This window comes from Rhopilema esculentum, chromosome 15 (genome assembly GCF_057945365.1).
Source record: "Rhopilema esculentum isolate cy_ngs chromosome 15, ASM5794536v1, whole genome shotgun sequence".
In the NCBI taxonomy this organism is placed as follows: domain Eukaryota; kingdom Metazoa; phylum Cnidaria; class Scyphozoa; order Rhizostomeae; family Rhizostomatidae; genus Rhopilema; species Rhopilema esculentum.
Window position 1 is genome coordinate 7,567,436 of NC_142829.1, and position 20,040 is coordinate 7,587,475.

The 20,040-nt window shown below is 35.9% G+C and overlaps 1 protein-coding gene across 2 annotated transcripts in view; it reads right to left on the bottom strand.

Annotated features, from left to right (window-relative positions):
- LOC135685448 (cyclin-dependent kinase 8) overlaps positions 1 to 19,962 on the bottom strand; it is a 45,361-nt gene extending 25,399 nt beyond the window's left edge. Inside the window, exons 1-14 of one of the 2 annotated variants that reach the window (XM_065201393.2) lie at positions 19,469 to 19,962; positions 16,564 to 16,639; positions 15,429 to 15,539; positions 13,229 to 13,369; positions 12,186 to 12,243; positions 11,480 to 11,611; positions 9,667 to 9,810; positions 7,290 to 7,359; positions 5,224 to 5,296; positions 3,767 to 3,864; positions 3,491 to 3,569; positions 2,834 to 2,926; positions 1,788 to 1,954; positions 860 to 1,225 (exon numbers count right to left, since the gene is read on the bottom strand). In XM_065201393.2, coding sequence (XP_065057465.1) covers positions 1,811 to 1,954; positions 2,834 to 2,926; positions 3,491 to 3,569; positions 3,767 to 3,864; positions 5,224 to 5,296; positions 7,290 to 7,359; positions 9,667 to 9,810; positions 11,480 to 11,611; positions 12,186 to 12,243; positions 13,229 to 13,369; positions 15,429 to 15,539; positions 16,564 to 16,639; positions 19,469 to 19,596 — 1,347 coding nt within the window. In that variant the 5' untranslated portion in view covers positions 19,597 to 19,962 and the 3' untranslated portion in view covers positions 860 to 1,225; positions 1,788 to 1,810. Of the gene's footprint in view, positions 1 to 859; positions 1,226 to 1,787; positions 1,955 to 2,833; positions 2,927 to 3,490; positions 3,570 to 3,766; positions 3,865 to 5,223; positions 5,297 to 7,289; positions 7,360 to 9,666; positions 9,811 to 11,479; positions 11,612 to 12,185; positions 12,244 to 13,228; positions 13,370 to 15,428; positions 15,540 to 16,563; positions 16,640 to 19,468 lie in introns of those variants that run through there. The other variant, XM_065201392.2, reaches the window with a different exon arrangement.
- Between the last annotated feature and the right edge of the window lie 78 nt (positions 19,963 to 20,040).

Sequence of the window (20,040 nt, forward strand, 5' to 3'; positions counted from 1 at the left end):
TATTGCCGAAATAAGCCATGCTGCTCTTGTCAACAAAGAAGCTAGAATTTCATTAGATAAGGCAGTTGTAGCTTGGTTTTGATTGAAAGCTAATTTTCGATTCCAAAATAGAAAGGCGTGTCTAATTTCCAATCCTATTGCATTTGGACACTGATTCGTGATATGGGCAGCTCCAGAAACTGTAAACGCTGTTTTCTACCCAGCAAGGTCTTTTGGAAAAACAATTTTGCTTCTATATGAACACCAATGTTTCAACATTTTAAATGCAAATTGCAGCAACAACCTCAATATAGACTAAGGCGCAGGACAGTAAAATCACTCGAAGCACGGCCACGTCGCAGGACAGTGCCTGTCAATGGAAGGCTTGTACGAGTAATGGGTTTCGAGAAATAATTTGAAATTACGTTGCAAGTAGGAGAACATTGCTTGAGCAATAAAAAGGCAAAACATAACCGCATCTTAAAACACAATCGTAAAACACAGTTTAATGCACAAATAACCAATCAGAATGAAGAACCACCATAGTGTACTTTCCCTGAATTTTTTGTCGCGTTCACCCACAATAACTAATATCGGATGCTAAAAAAGCAGAGGAAGACCTTTCGAAGGCGGGACTTCAAGTTAGAATTAGCCAATCACGGAGGGGACAGACTGTCTTTAAATGGAAATTATAGGAAATTGTGTAGAGAACTTTAGTTTTTAACAAAACAATACAAGGAGGCAGCGCTTTTCACCTGAGATGCAATATCTATTTATGTGGAAATGCCTTTTGCTAAACTTATAAAATATATTATTTAGAAATAATTTGGCTTCTGAAAACTAGCATGGAATATTAGAGTCAAGGCAAAAAACAATGAAATATCTTCAATCAGCTCAAATTTTCTTCAAACATCCAAAATGTCCAGGAATATATGTCTATACATACACTTGATTGTTAAGGCCCAAGATTTATCGTTTTTATTTGCAACTCATGGAACAGACTGCATGCTAATAAGCATCCACCATCATGTTCATTCGTGATTCTTGGCAAAACTATGTCAGTTCTTTAAATGATTTAAGGTATACGTGTAATGGATGCTTTGCAGTCTTCCCTCGGCTCTTCCATCTACTTTTAACAACATTTCCTCTCCATTGCCTTTCTCGTTCTCTTCTTATCTCCATTCCTTCTTGGCTGTGCCATTGTCAAAGAAAAACATCTTCACACGTGGCTCATTATGAACGTGACCTTGGAAAAGGAGATCTTCTGAGCTTAGGCGAAAGTGAACTTCGAAGCGGAGACCTTCTGAGCTTAGAGGAACGTGACCTTGGAAAAGGAAATCTTCTGAGCTTAGGCGAAACTGAACTTCGAAGCGGAGACCTTCTGAGCTTAGAGGAACGTGACCTTGGAAAAGGAGATCTTCTGAGCTTAGGCGAAAGTGAACTTGGAAGTGGAGACCTTCTGAACTTAGAGGAACGTGACCTTGGAAAAGGAAATCTTCTGAGCTTAGGCGAAAGTGAACTTTGAAGCGGAGACCTTCTGAGCTAAGAGGAACGTGAGCTTGGAAGAGGAGATCTTCTGAGCTTAGAGGAACGTGAGCTTAGGGAAGGGGGGGGGGATTTCTCCGTTTGATAAAAGCCTTTGTTCTTACAAAAAGAGACAATGATAAGTTGTCTAAAACAAAGAGATTTCATTGGCAACGAGCTGGTAATACTGTCAAAAAAGTCATTCATTTGTAGCAAAATCCTATCTCACAGAGTACAATATAATGTTCGTGAAATGTTTATCACCAGGATTAGTCAGAACATACCTTTGATTTGACTGGGTCTTTGATTAATATCTTGGGTTATCAGCAGCGGTATAATGGACTGTAGCTGATGGTCGATGCGATGACGATGAAGCGAGCATGTAAGAGCCTTGTGATTTGCTGGTTTGTTGGTGTTGGCTAGCATCGGATCTCTGGTAATAGGACTGTTTCTGTAGAAGAAGGAATCGAAATGTAATGGTCAAGTCGAAGAGGATCATAAAGATGTGATAATAAACTGTTCACTTGTAAATTGGGAAATTCAAGAGGTTTTGAACAGCCAATTATTTCCTTGTAAATAGTGATATCAGAAGGCGTTTGGCGTAAAACATTCAGGACAAAATACTGTTCAGACAGGATCTCATAGAGTACTTTGCTTGCATACAGCATTTGAAAAGTCCACAGCAAAAATATGGCATTTAACTGCTCTTTTCTGCTTCAATTATTTACTGCAAATTCAGGCGCTAACACACAGGTTAGCGTACATAGACAAACATAACCAGGACCGCAGAAAGAGTAGAAAGAAAATTAAAATATTTAAGATGCAATTCCAGTCATTTATTGATGTCAAGAAGGAATACAGTTTGAGGCTAGTTAACATTTAACATATGTTTCAACAAAACGTCATCAAAATTAATTGATTTTGTTATGAAAAAATAAGTACTCTTTGCTCTAAAAAGTAGCAAAGCTTCAACATGATAATATAAACACCAAAAGCTCCCTTCAAACAGGCTTCCTTTCCTATTGCCCTCCAGTTTGAAAGCAACCCTCCCCCCCCCCCTAGTGCAAAAGGTTCACTCTCATGTCACATGTCACACATGCCCCGTCACTTAATAGTCATTAAATTAAGCTATGAATATTGTAAATAGAGATTTGGTCGAGAGTTGAAAACATGATTACGTAAGAGTGCGCTCTTATTTGCCTCTGGCTCTACCATTTTCTGCAATAAAACGCCTCTTACATAAGAACTAGTTCGCCCGGATCTTTAGACGGCAGCAATGATAATAAACTCAATGCACATAATAAACTAATGAACAGTAACATATGCACACCTGATATTCTTGATTCTGTTGGTTGTGCGGTACCACCTTAACCCTTTTTGAGGGTGGTTGCTGTGGGCTACTTCCGGGTTTGTGCGTGCTGCTCTGTAGGTTGGCAAATTAAAACAATTGTACTTTATAGAATTCAAATGTATGCTATTTTAAGATCTAAATGTAATATATTAAGATTCCATGTTAAAGGAATAGCCAAACATAGTCTTTTCCTGCAAATATAGGCAACTCGAGGACCAAAAAAATATCGTATTTTTGTTTCTTATTGTACAGGGCACCATGAAAACATTCATATGTGTTCTGAGCGATATATCTCATATGTATTAGGTTCACCCTACTCTCATTTCGTGTTAAATGCACAACACAGAGAGATTTACATATCACAGAGACACGTATTAACTGAGTCACAGTCTGCTGTTGTTTATAGGTAATTGGTAGGCAATTCCCTGGCACAATGCAGTGGCAGACATGTCTTAAAAATGTAATTGTTAGATGCAGTAGCAAATCTTGAAAAGACATTATGCACATTTGGTGAATGACATTCGCAGGCACAAGCAGTTTTTTCAGCCCAAACTGTACCAGGCTTTGACAGCAAACACGAAGAATTTTCTTTTGGTTAGGTATACTCGTATAGTTAACTGTGCATTAGAGAAATACCTTTGCTGACTTCTCCTCGTTGTCATCATCTGTCAAGAACTCGCGGTTTGGATAAGGTATTGGCATTCCACAAAATACACTGTAAGTAGAATGACACTGATCAAAAATGACTTATGGTGAAGTTTTGTAAAATTGCATGGCGTTAGAATAAAACAGGGTATCAATTAGATGATTTCTTAATCTTGACGAGAAACCATACCTGTCGAGTACATGTTACAATCTACAGTATGACTTGAGGCAGCTCATAAAGGTAACAAGAGAATGAACAAAACTTACTCTTGCGTTGGCAAGGGTTCTTCTTGGAAATAAGAATCTTTTAGTGTTTCTTCTGCGTTTATTCGATTCGTTGGATCCATAACAAGAAGTTTTGACAGCTAAAAGCAAAATCAAAGAGAAAAACTCTTGTGAATACGCCTTTTTCCAAGTAAGGATCTTAAAAAGGTTGATCAAACCAGTATGTCAGTAAGTTTTTACCCTTACTGTCTTTCGGAATGGAATAAACTTGACCCGGAGTAAAGACAATCTTCAACTCTGGGAATTTTCAAAAAGAAACTCTTAAAACTCATTCGTCCCCTATCCCACCCAGTCTACAGCATTCACGAACCGAAAGGCTTAGCAATTCTAACACAACTTCGTGTGAGTCTAAGTAAGCTGAATCTTCACAAATTTGCGCATATCTTTAAAAACACAGTAAATCCAATGTGCCCAACAAACGATGGAGTTGAGGATACGGAACACTTTTTGCTGCTCTGCCGTAACTACGATGTGCGAAGAAAGGATCTTCTCGATACTGCTAATAATATATTACAATCTCAGGGCTTATTAAACCTTTCAAATCAAGCGCTTCTAAAAATCCTTCTCTATGGTGATGAAAGGTTGCCACCTATGTCAAACACTATGATCCTCGAGGCTACATTAAAATACAAATATGCCACGGAACGCTTTGATTGAGCCTATGCCATCTTTACGTCGTCATAAAAAAACTGTGAGCTCTCCGCGCATCGAATCCTCTGCGGACCCTTGCTAAGGACCAATATTCAAGAGCAACCTCAGGTAGACAAATTCTTGGTACAAGATACCCCTTGTTTAACAAGATCCTGGTCCACTTAAGTCCCACTCTGGGTTTCTTGCGTGGAAGGCTCACGGTGACATTCTCTTTCCTTTTTATGCAATTTTTGTGATTTTTGTAAATTTTTGTAAAGTATATATAGTATTTTTATATGTAATAGGTGCTGGGTTGCAATGTATTTTCATGCTCCCTGCACTATCGTCTTGTATGTTATTTGTTCGTAGTCTATTGTAACTTTTAATCGAATCTATATAAAAAATAAAATGAATTAAACCAGTTAAGGCACGTTTTTCAAAGTCATCTAACAAAACATGAAAATCTTTCATAAGAAGCAACTTCCTGCTCTTCTTAATCAAAAAAATGTATGGTTTTCTTTATACAGATCATATCAAGGCCAACAAAACGCCAGTAATGTTCAAGATTTTCTGTTCCTTAACTTCAAAATGGGACAATAAACCCGGCCAAACACTGACCACAGTACCTACACACTGACAAAACATGATATTAAGATTTAAGGCTATTTATTAAAAATTTTGAAGGCATAAAAACCCCATGCAACAACCACAAAAAAGAAATCTATTTCAGTTGACAAGACTATGACATGTTTATGACAAGACTATGACATGTTTTTTTGTTTTTATACGTGAAAATTTGAAATTCTTACCAGTTGAAAGGCTCTGCCGTCATGCCTAACTTTGTGTCTCTCCATATACCGCGAAAGTGTGCTGTTTGCATAACTGAAACGATAGAAGAGAGTTGACTGTAACAGGCAACTCGGTTAAATCAAACCTTGTTCAATAGCTCGTAATTGTAGACAAAAGTAAGCTATAAAGTAAAGATATCTTGTGGCAACAGAATCAATGACAGAACATTATTTCGAGGTACTGTTATCAACAAAACTGCTCAAATGGATATACAACAAACACTGCTACCAATTTAAAATTTGCTTCAGACGCAGCAACTTACAAATAATTTTCGACTATAATTTATCTTTAGTGAAAATCCAAAAAGACCAAAAGCGTTCAAGGACCGAATACCTAATCGAAAATTAGTTGCAGCAAGGAGGTACTTGGAATCAAAAGCTTTCTTTGAGGCTTCAGTTTTCCATAACATTGAGATACGACCGCTTGCATAATTGCTTCTTGTTGTGCCTAATTTAGTTCGCTGGCTAAGAAAAACACCTGCTTGCATGGGATAGATTTATCAAAAACATCTTATTTTGTCCATCTTAGCATTGACTAAAGCATTCATTTAACGCATAATGTCATCAACATGCGAGACAAAATAGGCCTACTTTCCTAGTAAGCTTAAAAAACTTAAAATCGACGTTTGCGGCCCACTTGACTTTCCCTTATAGCCAAGCAAAACATTTTTGAAAATTTGTCGTAATAGGCAAATGTACTACTTGAATTTGCTTGAACTTTAAGGTACATTGGTGTAAGTCATGAAATTCAGTTAAGCAAGCAATATGAAAATTGACGGTCAACATTTTGAAGAAGACTGTTAAAGGACACATTTTAGCTTTATGAATATTTTCTTGACATTGAACAGATAATCAATATTTTTCATTGCAAAATTGGTTCACACCCTGATCAGATTTCTTAACGCTGTTGCAATTTGCAAAGGCAACGCCTCCCAATCGCAGATAATCAGTTACTAACGAGCCCCTGAGGCCAGCAGGCTCGTTTCTGACGTAATAACCACACGCAGAGACAATTTTCTGCATATTGCAAAAGAAAATTACAGACCATAGCTTATAGCTGCACAAAAAAGTTGTGCCTATAGAAATGTGTATCGCCCATACATTGGACAGAAAATTTTTCAAAAACACTATTTTTATTTTGTCTTTACGAAAAAATATACAGTGTACAGCCGTTTGCTTTATCAATGAGAATAAAGCGAACACAGTTAAGTATGCGCGGCGAATCACAGCTGTTCAGTGCTTCATCTATCTCTTGAACAATAATCGATATTTTCTATTGTTTAAAAAACCATCTAGTTTTTTTATAGTTGATGATGTTAGGGAAAGGCTCATGAGCCTATAAGTAGGTCCTTCCAAAGGAAAGGGAGAAAGGATTGGAAAGCGAGAGAGCAAAAATCAAGTTTGTTTACTTTTGTTTTGAATAAAGACAGGTTGTAAGAGTCTGGGAAACAGAAAGGGGGTAGGACATTCCAAAGTTTACAAGATCTAGGGAGGAAGAAAAGAAGGTTCTTGTGAGAGTTGAAAATAAAAGTAAAATTAGAGCATGTTGAAAAATTGAAAGAAACGTTTGGTCTGGCAAGGTTAATCATTTAAGATTAAAGAATTGTCTAGAATCAGCAAGTCTCAGTGTACTGAAATTGTTTGAAAGAAATTTAGAAAGGAATGTTTTTGTAAAAATAATAGGGAGGAAGGAAGAGTTGTGGGATTGAGAGAGGCAGCTACATTCTTAGCTCATTTAAGGTTCCACCGAGTACCAGGTAATCGAGTTACTTTCGATGCGTATCTCAATGTAAACTGCTGTTTACCCTCAGCTAATACACGACCTTCAAATTCTGGGTGGCGTCGAATGAGCAGCACTCAAGTATGCTATATCATACACTTCTTTCCAGCCATCTACAAATTTTGCGGTAAGAAAGGCTTACTTGCGGAGTCCATCAAATTGAGCCAGAGAAGCGAAGTGTTTTGGTAGAGGATTCAGCGTAAGATGTATGAAATAAATACAGTAACTGATTAAAACCATTGCTTACTTGCTCTTTTTAAAATCTTTCATTAGAGTGCTGTGTTCAGGCATTTTTCTTATATCTTCCCAGTCTTTTTCTAAAACAGAAAAAGAGTATTTGAGTTTGTTCTTGTTGCTATCTAGCATCCGAAGGTATTTTTTAGGACACCGAGAAGCTTATGCTTATCAAGCAGTGTCCTGGTCCTTCCTCTCGATGTGACTACACCTCGCGATTTCTACGTCTGGTATAAAAAAAGTATCAATAAATCTGACAAGTTGTCGTTAGAAAGGTGAATATTGGTTAATAATGACAATTTACTTCGCTATCTTTCAGTGACTCTATTAAACACTTTGTTGTGGAGAAATAATAAATGGAAGAGACGCGTATGAGAAATATGGGGAAGTGAAGAGGAATCGGTCTAGCCTGACCCGACTGGTACCACCTGGCAGGGTTCCCTAGCTCAGGGCTACGAGCGATGGCCAACGGCTAACTCGGGGGGAGACCGGCAAGAAGGGGAGATGAGCTACGACTCCAGGGTCAACGGCTTAGGGCGGAAGAACTCCTGGAAAGAGGGATGGTGTCCCTTTAAAAACACTGTAGATGTGGTTCTGGGGGCCCATCTCTACTATTAGCCCCTTAGTTTTATCTATGACCATGACAACTAACCAAAACTCAGATTTTGATATTCTGAGGATAGGGATAGTTACAGGGTCATGGTAGCGAACCTTCTGATAGAAGATGGTACCTGATGATGATGAAGAGGAATGCTAGCATCCTCCATTCTTTATATTCTTAAAAAGTGAGCAAATGCCTTAATCGTCTTAACAATTTATTAACAACACCCTCTTTTTAACGACCCTTTCTTGAATAGCAATAATTATATCAACACACAGGGCTTAATATAGAGGATCTATTGTATCTCTATTACACATCTAATTGATTTTGTTGCAAAATTTCATTCGTTATCAATCCCAACATTCCCGGAATGGAAGTTAATGCAGACAAAGAGTTAGGGATGGATACAAAAAAGCAAGCGAACTAAATACTGGGAGGTTGCAGTACAGAAATTTATTTATCCAAAAATTTGTTTTGGTAAAGTACAGAAAAATAAATTCAAAATGATTTATGATAGAAGAACCTTTGAACAAGTATGTAGTGATGAAATAAATGTAATGATAATAATAATTGACACATTCCAAAAGTCAAATAAACAATATTTGGTTGCAGAAGAGAAATTGATAGTAGGAGGCATCCAATTGTAAAAATGAACCAACCATAGCATAAAAATACCTGCAAAATGGCATAACTCTAGGTATTTGTCACAAGGATTCGAAGCAAAAAGATAAGTATCTAATCTATATGAACACAGCTGCACATGTCAATGCAAGAAGAACCACTTATGAATGTCATTAGCCAATTGTTATTAAATTAAAATGCAGAACTCTTAATCTGGGCTTGAAGTTTTCTGCCATTTAGGATTAAACATGCATTAAAAGGACAATTTTCTTTGGAGAAAAAGCAAGTATGAAACAATAAGAACCCACATAAGCGATATTTTTCAACAATATACAATTAAATGCAAAAGATTCATCGCTTAAGTAAACATGGACATGATTAAATATTAGCGAGAATCCTTTAGCGAACTCCTCTATTATTTTCCTAAATTACTTCTGATACTACAAAGAACTTAGAAGTATTATGTTTGTGATACACCTGTTCGCTCTCACAAAGAGGAGGTGCTACAGAAAATAGCTGCTGGAGGTGAAAGAAAGGCCATCACGACCAATGTTCACAGTGCGTATATTGCAGAATATTGAGGGTTATGTCACGCCAGAGTCATAGCAGTGACGTCATGGCAGAATCATTCCCCAGTGTGGAGTCAAATAGATCGTGTTGTATTTACTCTGATCAAAAGGAAAAGGGGGTGTGACTCAGTCACTGGAAAACAAGTTCCCTAACAGCAGGTTCTTAGAACTGCAGAACTTGAATGAACATTTCAAGCTCCTTGAAGGTTTTAATAATTGCCAAACGGAAAAGGTGGGGTATATTTTTGCATACTGGAAGTATTTTGAATCCGAAACTCCACAGAGAATAAAATGTTGTCATGTATACAAAAGAAGTTATCTACTCTGAAAATAATCATGCTACCAGTACCAGGGTGTCTAGCAATGACGAGTTGCATAAAAAATGACTGTGGTGTTGCTTTAATTCAATAGTTTATGCTTGCCACTAAAGATTCTGAATAGGATAGAAAATTTCAAAATTTTCACTAAGAATGGGGAGGGGGGGGGGTGCAACGGCGCAGATAACTTGAGGTACTAGTCAATGCTTGTGATATAGCAAGTATCTTTGCGAGGACTTCCTCTAACAGGGCGTTAAGAAATTGACGTATATTTTGACGAACCTGAAGGAAATCCCATGACGGTAAATATTCGGTCAAGCTGGTCCTTATTATACGGGGTGGTGGTTTTAATATCTTCTTGACGGCAGTGAAAGATGGGCTCAGACGTCAGTAGCTCAGCAAAGATGCAGCCAATGGCCCAGATGTCTGAAAAAAAAAACTTGAAAAACTATTCAAAAAGTTCTTAGAGTTAACAAGGATATTTCAACAAACTTGTCGACGAGAAACTGGGAATACTATTAGAAATTTTCGCTGCCGTTGTTATTTCAATATTGCTGACACACAAAACCAAACAAATTAGTACATATCGCTCTACCTTCTTTAAGAAACTGGAAACTTTTGTGTTTCGTTTCTTGGGTGGTTATGTTATGATCATAAGTTATAGATATTCATCGAAACCTTTAATGATGGACTGCAATACTCCATTGCCGTCTCGTCAATTGCTTAAACTGTACACCCATCTGAGGTCTAAGTTCTCCATAAAAACAAACAGACGGGAATTCTTCGTTACAGTCTGCAGCTCCCTGTTGATTTTTTCGCTATTTGAAAATAGGACTTTCTAATGTCTTCAATTTAATTTGCAAATGTTAGCCTCAGACATTGGCCAAGATTTCGCTTCATGAAAAAGTAAAAATGTCTTAATAACTATTATCGTTTAATTATTCTTAATTCGACATATAAATCACATTGTTGTCTTTTTGACGTACTCAGAACCAATATAACATAAATTTGGAAAGAAATCATTGAAAAAATAAAACAAATTATAACTGCTGTCGATATAATTAAACGTGGTCTACGGTGTCCCGCTATGATTATAATTGATTATAAACGTAAAATTTCAACCTGTATCACGACCAACTAACCTTGATTCATGTAACAATACAAGTTCTGCTTAATATAATCCGATTCTTGCCTAAAGTTTTAAAGTTGGGATTGATATGTAAAAAAGCTAAGTTATCACCAGATTATCTTTGCAGTATTGGATTACGATAGCCTTAAATCAAAATAACGAAATCTTTCCTTCCATTTGCTAAAGTTTAAACAGATTATCAGATCAATTTTTCTTAAGCAAAGTTGGGTGCCTAATTATCGCTGATGAAAAATTTTTGTAACAACATTTGTATATTATAGAACACAAACTTTACTTATCACGTTTCAAATCAAAAGAATGTTTTTTCTCTTTGTACAATCGCAAGAAATAAGCTTACGGAAGAAATTATTTCATGAAAACAGCATCCGGATAACAAGCCTTAATAAAATAAAAATCAGATAATATTTTGGCGCTCCATATAGAAAAAGAATTAGCAGTAACTAAACGCATCAAAGGGGCGTCTCCATAGTTGATAAAATAAAACACATGTTTTATCAAACTTCCACGTTGCACCTTACCCATGAATTTTACAACATTTTTATTGTTCTTTTTTAAGGCCTTTTTTAAGCCAATATTTTCAATTAAATTTTACAACCTATTCATTGTTCTCTCATAGGCCCTTTTCTAAGCTATCAGGCAACCTTTATTAACTTCCATCCAGAGTCAGGAAAACATCACTCGGCCACTGATCAGAGAAAGGTCCACGAAAAACAATAGAAGCTCCTATGACACACCTAAGCCACGCCCACTTTATATTACTTTGTGAGGAAGGTTTGTCTTTTAGGATGTTTTTGTCTGGAGGAAGGTTAGCAACTTTTCTGGACTCTGCTTCCATGCACAATTTGCATCGTCAATTCGCATGATATTAAGAATGGTACAATACAAAACAGGGAAATGACTTCAGTGACCAGTATAAGTTGCTGAAGATAAGAGTAGGAGACATACCAATCGCTTTTGTGTAATGTTTTGCTCCAAGAAGAAGCTCTGGAGCACGGTACCAGAATGTCACAACAACTGGATCCAAATCAGCAAGTGGCTTCAAAGGGGCATTGAAGAGTCGAGCAAATCCCATGTCAGCTAAATAACATAAAGGATTCGTGGTAAGATAAACAAAGCCATAGCAAAAAGACTTGATGCGACAAGATATAACGACAGCTTAAGAGAAAAGTTAAGTAAAGGAGACTCTAAAATCAGCCATTTGTCAGAAACGTTCTTTAACAGAAAGCTTGAATCCAACATGTTAATTGAAAAAATCTATAAGGCGCATTCTACAGCATTTACGTAAAAGTTGTTGACACTTCACAGTTATAATTCCACCTAAGAAAACACCAACCCTCTCCCAAACAACCACCATCGCTGACTTATCTTCATACAAATATACTAGTTAGAAATATAATTGGAAACTGTTACAAAATACAATCGTAGCAATTGATCAATAAAAAGGACACTGAAATCTGCCTCTCATGAACATCTGCCTATACATTTCTTTTTATATATTGACACTACTTACAAATGACCATGAAGTTGTAAAAACTTAATTTTCAGCTTCAATTCTATAGCCTGCTACGGTTTCCTTTCAATATCTTACACGGTAATTTCTCACAAGGAGGATTTTGTTCTATTTGGGAAATATTAGCTTTTGCATACAAACCTATTTTTATTATGCCTCTTTGCGGTCCTTCGCCCATCACAAGAATATTTGCCGGCTTCTAAAATGGAGAGAAAGAAAGTCGGCAAAAACACAAAAATACCGAAACCAATTTCAAATTAGAGCAGATATTGGTCAAGAGAAATATTTGATAATCTGAGCATCTACTAACTATGAAATTTAATGAAAATGTGCATAATAAAAATGGTCTTTGCTAAAATTCTAATAATAATGTTCTTTATAACACTCAAAAACATAACATTCTAACAAGAAATGCTCATTTGCGTTGGTTCTGCAGAGCTTAAACTAAGTCGACAAGGGCGATATGTTCTTGAGGAGATTTTTTAAAATTTGCATCTCAGTTCACAGAAACACGCGTGCTGCAAATAAGCATTAAAGATGCAAGCAGTGAAGACTATTATCCAGTCTATTTCGATAAATTAATGCTCAGAATCCAAATTTCAATTTTTATAAATGTGAATCATATCATAAATGGTTGAATGTTAGCTGACAAGATGCCATTCTTGTTGTGCGGATGGAATCAACCAAAAGTGAAGTCACGGCTTCGTGAGTGGCTGGAATTACAGCAGAATTTATGCAACATGTCAGAGAAAGTTGTAAATCTCCATAGATCAAATCTCTAAGATGTTTACAGGCTGGTTTATACATGTGACCAGTATAAAACAAATCATTACAACAGAGCCTCGAATTCATTTCTCATCTGATCATGGCATTTAAAGAAGAGGCCTAAAGACGGTTCTTTGTCCATTGGGTACCAAACAGAATAAACTGGCAAAGCAACATATTTATTTGATATTTGCAAATTGGAAGGATGTAACAATATGATATGCTTCTCTATAAAGGCAAACAACCCTGTTTGAATCTGTTTGAATTCCAGAACTCATTCAGATGTCTTTCCTTTATTATGAAAGTTAAAAGTTGAGATATGAAACAAATGTTTAGCTGAATAGCAATGAAATTTGTGCTACGAAAACGCAAAAAGATTTGCACTATACAGCAAGCAATGTTTGGTCCTTTTCACTTACCAAGTCACGGTGAAGAACCCAATTTGAATGCAAATAATGAATTCCATCTAAAATCTGGTAGAGTAGTGACTTGACAAGACTCTTGGGCACATGCAAAGTCTTCTTCTGAGCTTTAGAAGCACGGTTGAATTTGATAATATGCTACAAAATCAAATAATTGCTTTGAAAATAACAAATATTTTGCAACATACCTAAGCTTTTCGTCTGACACTCTTCAGGGTATAAAATGTCAGAATATTGATCGAAAACGCCAAGCTAGGAAATATATATACCAAGTTGTGGATCGAAGAGGCCATGGTTGTAACGCAGAAACACAAGCACATGGTTGTAAATATCGTTCCTTAGATTGAGATGGTCCTTTTTGATATCTCAGCAACACTTAGCATAGAGGCAAAGAGGACCTGGTATGGCTATAGGTGGACCTAGATACAATATGATTCATGCTATAAATTAACAGATACTTTTCTTTATCTAATTTGCATCGTATCTTATTTATGTTTATCAGACAGCTGACATTTTTAATTAATTTACGACAATACATTCTTTTTTCTTATAAGAACAATTTTATAATAACACGAGCCTCAAAACTGGTCAAAAGTTAAGAACAAATTAAGAACAAGCTGAGGCTGAGCTTCTGCAAATTGAAATTTTGAACTACATTTTATCTCAAAATCGAGGATTTTTAGCGATGTGTGGGTGCATTTTCAGTGAATATTCAAATTTGTCAGCAAATTAAGGCTGTCTCACTCACTTTGTTGTCAAATGAGACCTAAACACCTCCTTAGAGCGAAAAAGCTAGCAATAGCACTGCTTACACCCTCTTAATTTAAGAACAAATTAAGAACAATCCAGCCTCAGATTTTCGAAAAAATTAAGAACAGTCAGCCTGAACTTAAATTTATTGGTTCTGATAAAAAAATGTATAGGTATATCCAAACTTTCAAGGACTATCCAACGTTTAGCATTATTCCAACGTTTAACGCATGTCAAGCTTCTGCAAAAAATAGTTAGTTTATAAAGCTAAAATTTGTCGTGGCAACTTTGCTAAAACCATATAGAATCGCCCTCTTTGATCTTCAGTTAAAAATAATTATTTTGCTAATAAGCGATGCCTTCTGATTGACCACAAAAGTATGCCAAGCCATAACAAGCAAATCATCTGCTTTATTTAAATTCATTCTTCATAATCACCACGGCAATAGCTCGAAGCGCGCCCAATTACAGTCAGATAATCGCATTATCTGTTAAGATCAAAGTTTACAAAAGCTTTTCTACAACAGCAAAGAACTAAAGGATGTAACACTCTTTCGAAAAAGCGTAACAGATTTTGTCAAAACAATAGGACTTTGAGGACTTTTCTCAAAAACAGATAATTTTGCCAAAAGCACACGAGATTTCGATGGAGTTATTTGCCCTTCGGCAAAGGGTATCTATACTTTATAATCTAATCGATGGCTAGCACTCAGCATTTTTATAAACACGTGACATTCAAATGTGTTATGGGCTCTTTGTAACCTGCTGCTGTTCACGTGATGTATTATGTTATGTAATAAACCCATATTAGGCGCAAGCAAATTATCTGCTAATTTCGCAAAACTGAATCACTTTCCAAGGGCGTGGAAATATCATGCTGAGACGTTGGCCTACACCGTAAAATTTTCGACGATTATTTAAAAATCTAACAGCATCCGCTTAGTGAAAACGTGGATACCTTCGTTTAAATTGCAAAAATTATCAGTTACACGCAGCACGTTGTAGTATCCGCTTCGGTGCCTCTGTTGAGCATAGAGAGAAACTGATAAGATAGTTTAGGTTCTGAAACAGGATGTCCTCCTCTGGGTTTTTCAAATTTTAGAAAGTGGAAACCAATGGGTGAATAAACAGCAAAATTGACTCGCTTACAAGCTAAATGACGGTCTTTAGAAATCTTTTTTCTCTCTGGATTTTCATCTTACCAAAAGCAAAGGAAAAATAATAAATGGCACAACACGATGAGAATAAAGCGGCCATTGGTCTATGAAGTTGTAAGGAAGTTCGCAACCAATTGCTAAATATTTGCGGGCGACCCTTTATACGACCGTCAATTATGTTTCTGCTGTTGCAGATGAATTCGCTTGCATCAGTTATAAATGAAATGTTTTTTCTCCAACTTTCAGGGAAAAATGAAGAAAATTCACCAAAAGCAACAGAAAATGCTTACCCAAAGATCATGCTCAGCGTAATCAAAGAGTAACCATACTCGGCGATCAGCATGGGACAGAAACACTCTCTTCAAAGAGATGACATTTGGATGTTTCAACTCCCTTAGAAGCTGGAGCAGAAGCAAACAAAATTTCAATTGACATCACTTTAAAACGCTTTAAACAAAGTGCAATTTTTCTCTGACAAGAATAGTTACTTTAATCATAAAAAACACTGCATCAAAAAGACGTTTTCGTAGTTTCTAATGCGATAGGGAAAGAGATCTGTGAAAAGTATATGCATTTAAAGTTGACTTTGGAATAATTTCATCAAAGTACAAATAATTAAACTTTGATTTATTTTTTCTGGGTGTGATTATGTACATACAATCATGAGGCAGGGGATATTTTCAAAAGTTCATAAAGTAATCTTATTTTAGGCTTCATAAACGTAGGCGAACAAAGTAAATATTTTGAAACTTGAGACTTTCAAAAGGATCAAATGAAATAAATGAAAGTAAGTAATTGAACATAACGTTTTTACAAGCTATAAAGTTACTGTACACCATAGTGGGTGTTGGAGAGTCTCCGAACTTTTGAGACTAAATATTGATTCATTCTTGCTTCCAGAAGATTAGATTTCTTAAAATGAATCAAATAAAACACCCTTAGAGAGCAATTTCTCCAAGATTTGATGGAAATGTAGCCACTTTAGTTGTCTGCCTTGGGCTTACTAGATGGGCATGGAAGTGCACATGGGCATTTGATTTGTTAGCTTAACTTCCAGGTCAGAAGTCAGTAATTGCTTGTTACAAAAACATGGTTCAGAAAGGCTTGTATCCCATAAATAAACCTTTTTGATCATGCATACACTATGTTGCAAATCTGAAACACTTTGAAGATATAAGTGAAAATTCATTCTATACCTTTTAGAATAATCTTATAAGGTGTTGCAGGTAAAAATGTTATATGAAAGAAATTTGAAATAAACTCTTGTTCTTTTGAACTATTTACATTTTCTCAGCTCTTTCAAAATAGTTTAAAACTTAAAAAAATTAGGTAAAATATAAAAAGTTATGATAGATACAAGAATTTGTTGTAAAATTAACACCAGGCCAAGCTAGAAGGATAGTAAATTTCTGACAGGAAACTTACTGCAACCTCTCTGCATGCAGACATTGACACACCAGCACCCTCAATCTGCTTTAATGCATAATCATTTGAATCTTTGCTGTGTAAAAAAATGAGCTAATTTAAAAAGTTATTCAACTTTGAAAATATAAAACTTTGAATGAGACAACATGCTGCCTATATTGACAAATCAGCTCAAGGTTTAGAAGAGCCATTGAATCATCACTGTTTTTATCTTAATATTAAGCCTTTTGTCGATATATAACACTGACATGACCAAACAGGGATGATATTTCTCTTTGGTATCCATAATAGACTAGAAACTTGTTCTCTCAATGCCTTCACATGAGAAAATGAGATGAAATCAGGCCCTGAAATGAGAGAGTGCTCGATCGAGCACGAGCGCACATACTAGGCTTAATTTACAGGCTTGATTACAAAACATAAGTGTAAAGTTTTCATGGCTTTCACAAATCCCAAGTAATGTTCAGATCACATGTGCTATGTTCCACTTGCTTCGCTTCTGTGTTGCAGGCCTTTTTGTTTGACGCGAACGATCACTCGCAATTGTGTAAGCACTTGTGCAAACCCAACCAGGCAAGGGTTAGATCGTTCGCACAAAACAGTAAATTGGGAGGAATGAATGACTCATCAATTAACACATTTCTTGTCATTTTTTGTGACCCAAGCAAGTGACACACATGACAAAAAGCTAGTATATCAAATCACAACAGAAAAATGCATTTGAAAAACAATTCCATAGCGAATGCTTAAAAATACTATAGGCACTTAGTATTTCAACAGCTATGTTAGCACTTTTTCTGGGTAGTTAAAGCTGTAGTTTTAAAAAGGTTTGGAACAACTTTTTGCAATCATCTGGCAATAACATTTATGAGACATTGGTGATGTACATAAAGTTTATAAACAAAGCATATTCATATTAGGTATCTAATCCTTCTTGAAGTACATTAAAGGTCATTGTAACAGTTTGTTTTCATTATATTTTGCAAACAATTTCTTACTACTGTTGATTGCGCACATTCAAGAAAACACGAACAAAAGACAAAAATAATCTACAAGCTTGATCAAGTGCCTAACTGAATCCAGGAGCTTAATTAAACAAGCTCCTAACTTTTGCTCATTTCAGGGCCTGCTTACAGTATCCCTTATTTTCTTTCCAAAACGATGCTACATACATAGAGCTTGATTAGTAATCATCTTTTATTAAGGTTTATATGCAAAAATGCAGAGGATGTCTGTCATGATTGACTTGCCTACCATTAAGGACTAGTTTGTAACTAACAACAGTCAAAAGTTCCTGTATCATTCTTTTTTCATCTCATTTCTTTTTCCTGCTAAACCAGCACCTCTGAGGGAACAATTATGGAAATAAGATCAGCTTGACCTTTTAATGCTTTCCCTTCCACTGAAATTAGGGGATATGTATCTTCTGTTTTCAATTTAAATTACTGTATTTTATTTTTTTCAGCTTTTATATATAATTTTATATATATATACTTTTGCATATACTTTTAGTGTGGCAAATTATATCTGGTATGCAGAGTTTATCCAGATTATCCCCTTATATTTTTGAAAAACAAAGCTGCATTTTTGACACTTGGTTTTTTATTTGTTTTCACTGGCAATTGAAATATGTGTCTGGTCTGGAAAACTAAGCATCCCTTGGTAATATTAGTGCTAGGTGCAAGGATGGCCCAGTTGTTAGAGGCTCTGACTACAGACCCAAGGGTCAGTGGTTTGAGTCCCTGGCATGACCAAACTTTCACCCAGATTGAGGAGAATCGCCAGCTCTCTGTAATCACAGGTGTAGAAATCACGAGGTGTGGTCACATCAAGAGGAAGGACCAGGACACTGCTCGATAAGCATAGCTTCTCAGTGTCCTAAAAACTACCTTTGGATGATAGGTAGCAACAAATACAAATACCAGTGTTATTATACCAGTGTTATATACAAATACCAAATACCAGTGGTGATATGTTTGATTTATTTTTATTAAAATATGTCATTAGTTTTATTTATTTTTATGGGAGGGCTCTCTCTTGATTAGTTAACTTATTTAGAGAGCTCCTCCTTAATCAATCAGTCTTAAATACAATCATGTAAAGTTCTTTTCTAGTCTTCTGTAAGCTTAATTTGTTTTGTGTGGTATTATGTATTGTAAGTATTTAGTTGAAATGTTATCTTGTAGAATTGTATTTAGGATTGAGTAATAAATACATGGAACTGAAACTGAAACTATAATTGTTATGCTCTCAAAACAAGACAATAGAGAACTTGATAAAAAATGACCTAAAATGACAGAATACCTGAAAAGATGACAGGAAAATTGATCCATTGAATCATCACATTTGCCCCTATTATTAATTTATAAGCAAGAGAGAGCAGACAGAACACTCCCCAAATTTCAAAAAATTCTTGCACATTGGCATGCATACAAAGTTCAAATGTATACCTGCACATCAGAGATATTGATATTGCAAATTGGATAAACCAGTTTTTGATAGACCAGTTCTGCATACCATTTCCCCCCAGGTTGGCCAACAAGTGTGAGACTGACCCTGTTATTATGTCAGGCTCCTCACTATAGGGGGAGGGGGGTGGGATGTGACATCCCTTTTGTGGAAAAAGATTAAGTTTCAAATATAAGAATTTTTTGCCATTTTAGTGTGCCCCATCTGCAAATCTTCAAACTTTGTTTACTAATGGACCTGAGCAACCTCCTCAATCATAATAGCTAAGAACAACACTTAAAAAGTTATTTAATTACTGGACTCTGCTTCTGGTGTCAGAATGGCAGACTTCAAAGTTGGTAATTTCTATTTTTTTTATAGCTTTATCACAATTTTCTTAAACTTTACATAAAGATCACATTCTTAGCTCTACCCTCTTTCATAGACTTTTGCATACCTATCTTTTGACCGTGCTTTGTAAACATGGCCATATGTCCCTCTGCCAACCTTACAACCTTCAAAATTAAACAAGTCTTCTACTCGCTCTCTGCTATCATTCAGGCGGCTTTTAAATTCGAAATCCATAACTTTGATTTTGGTTGTTGTTTCCCTTCTTTTTCTTTGCCGAAATTGTGCGTCGAGCTTCTAAGCTGGATTCGAACAAAAGCTGGCGATTCGGTGGGTCATATCGAAGAAACACCTTCTTGGGTATTCAATATTTTACGCGCCACCATCATTCAAAGATTATAATATAGACTTAAAAGTAAGGTTTTAATGACGTAACTAGTCGTCAGTACAATAACCTGGTAAGAATAACTACTTTATCATTTCAAGATTGTGTCAAGTGCGAGAGTGTGCAAAATTTACTCTAGATTGAATAAATCAACATCAACAACATCGTTGTTTTCTTTGACTCGAGGCTACCAATTTGCCATGAGATTTATTTAGAGTATTTTCAACCCTGGGCACCCCATTAAGCTAATAGCTCCATCAATTCGGTTTACACCTTCAAAATTATTTTTCATTTAA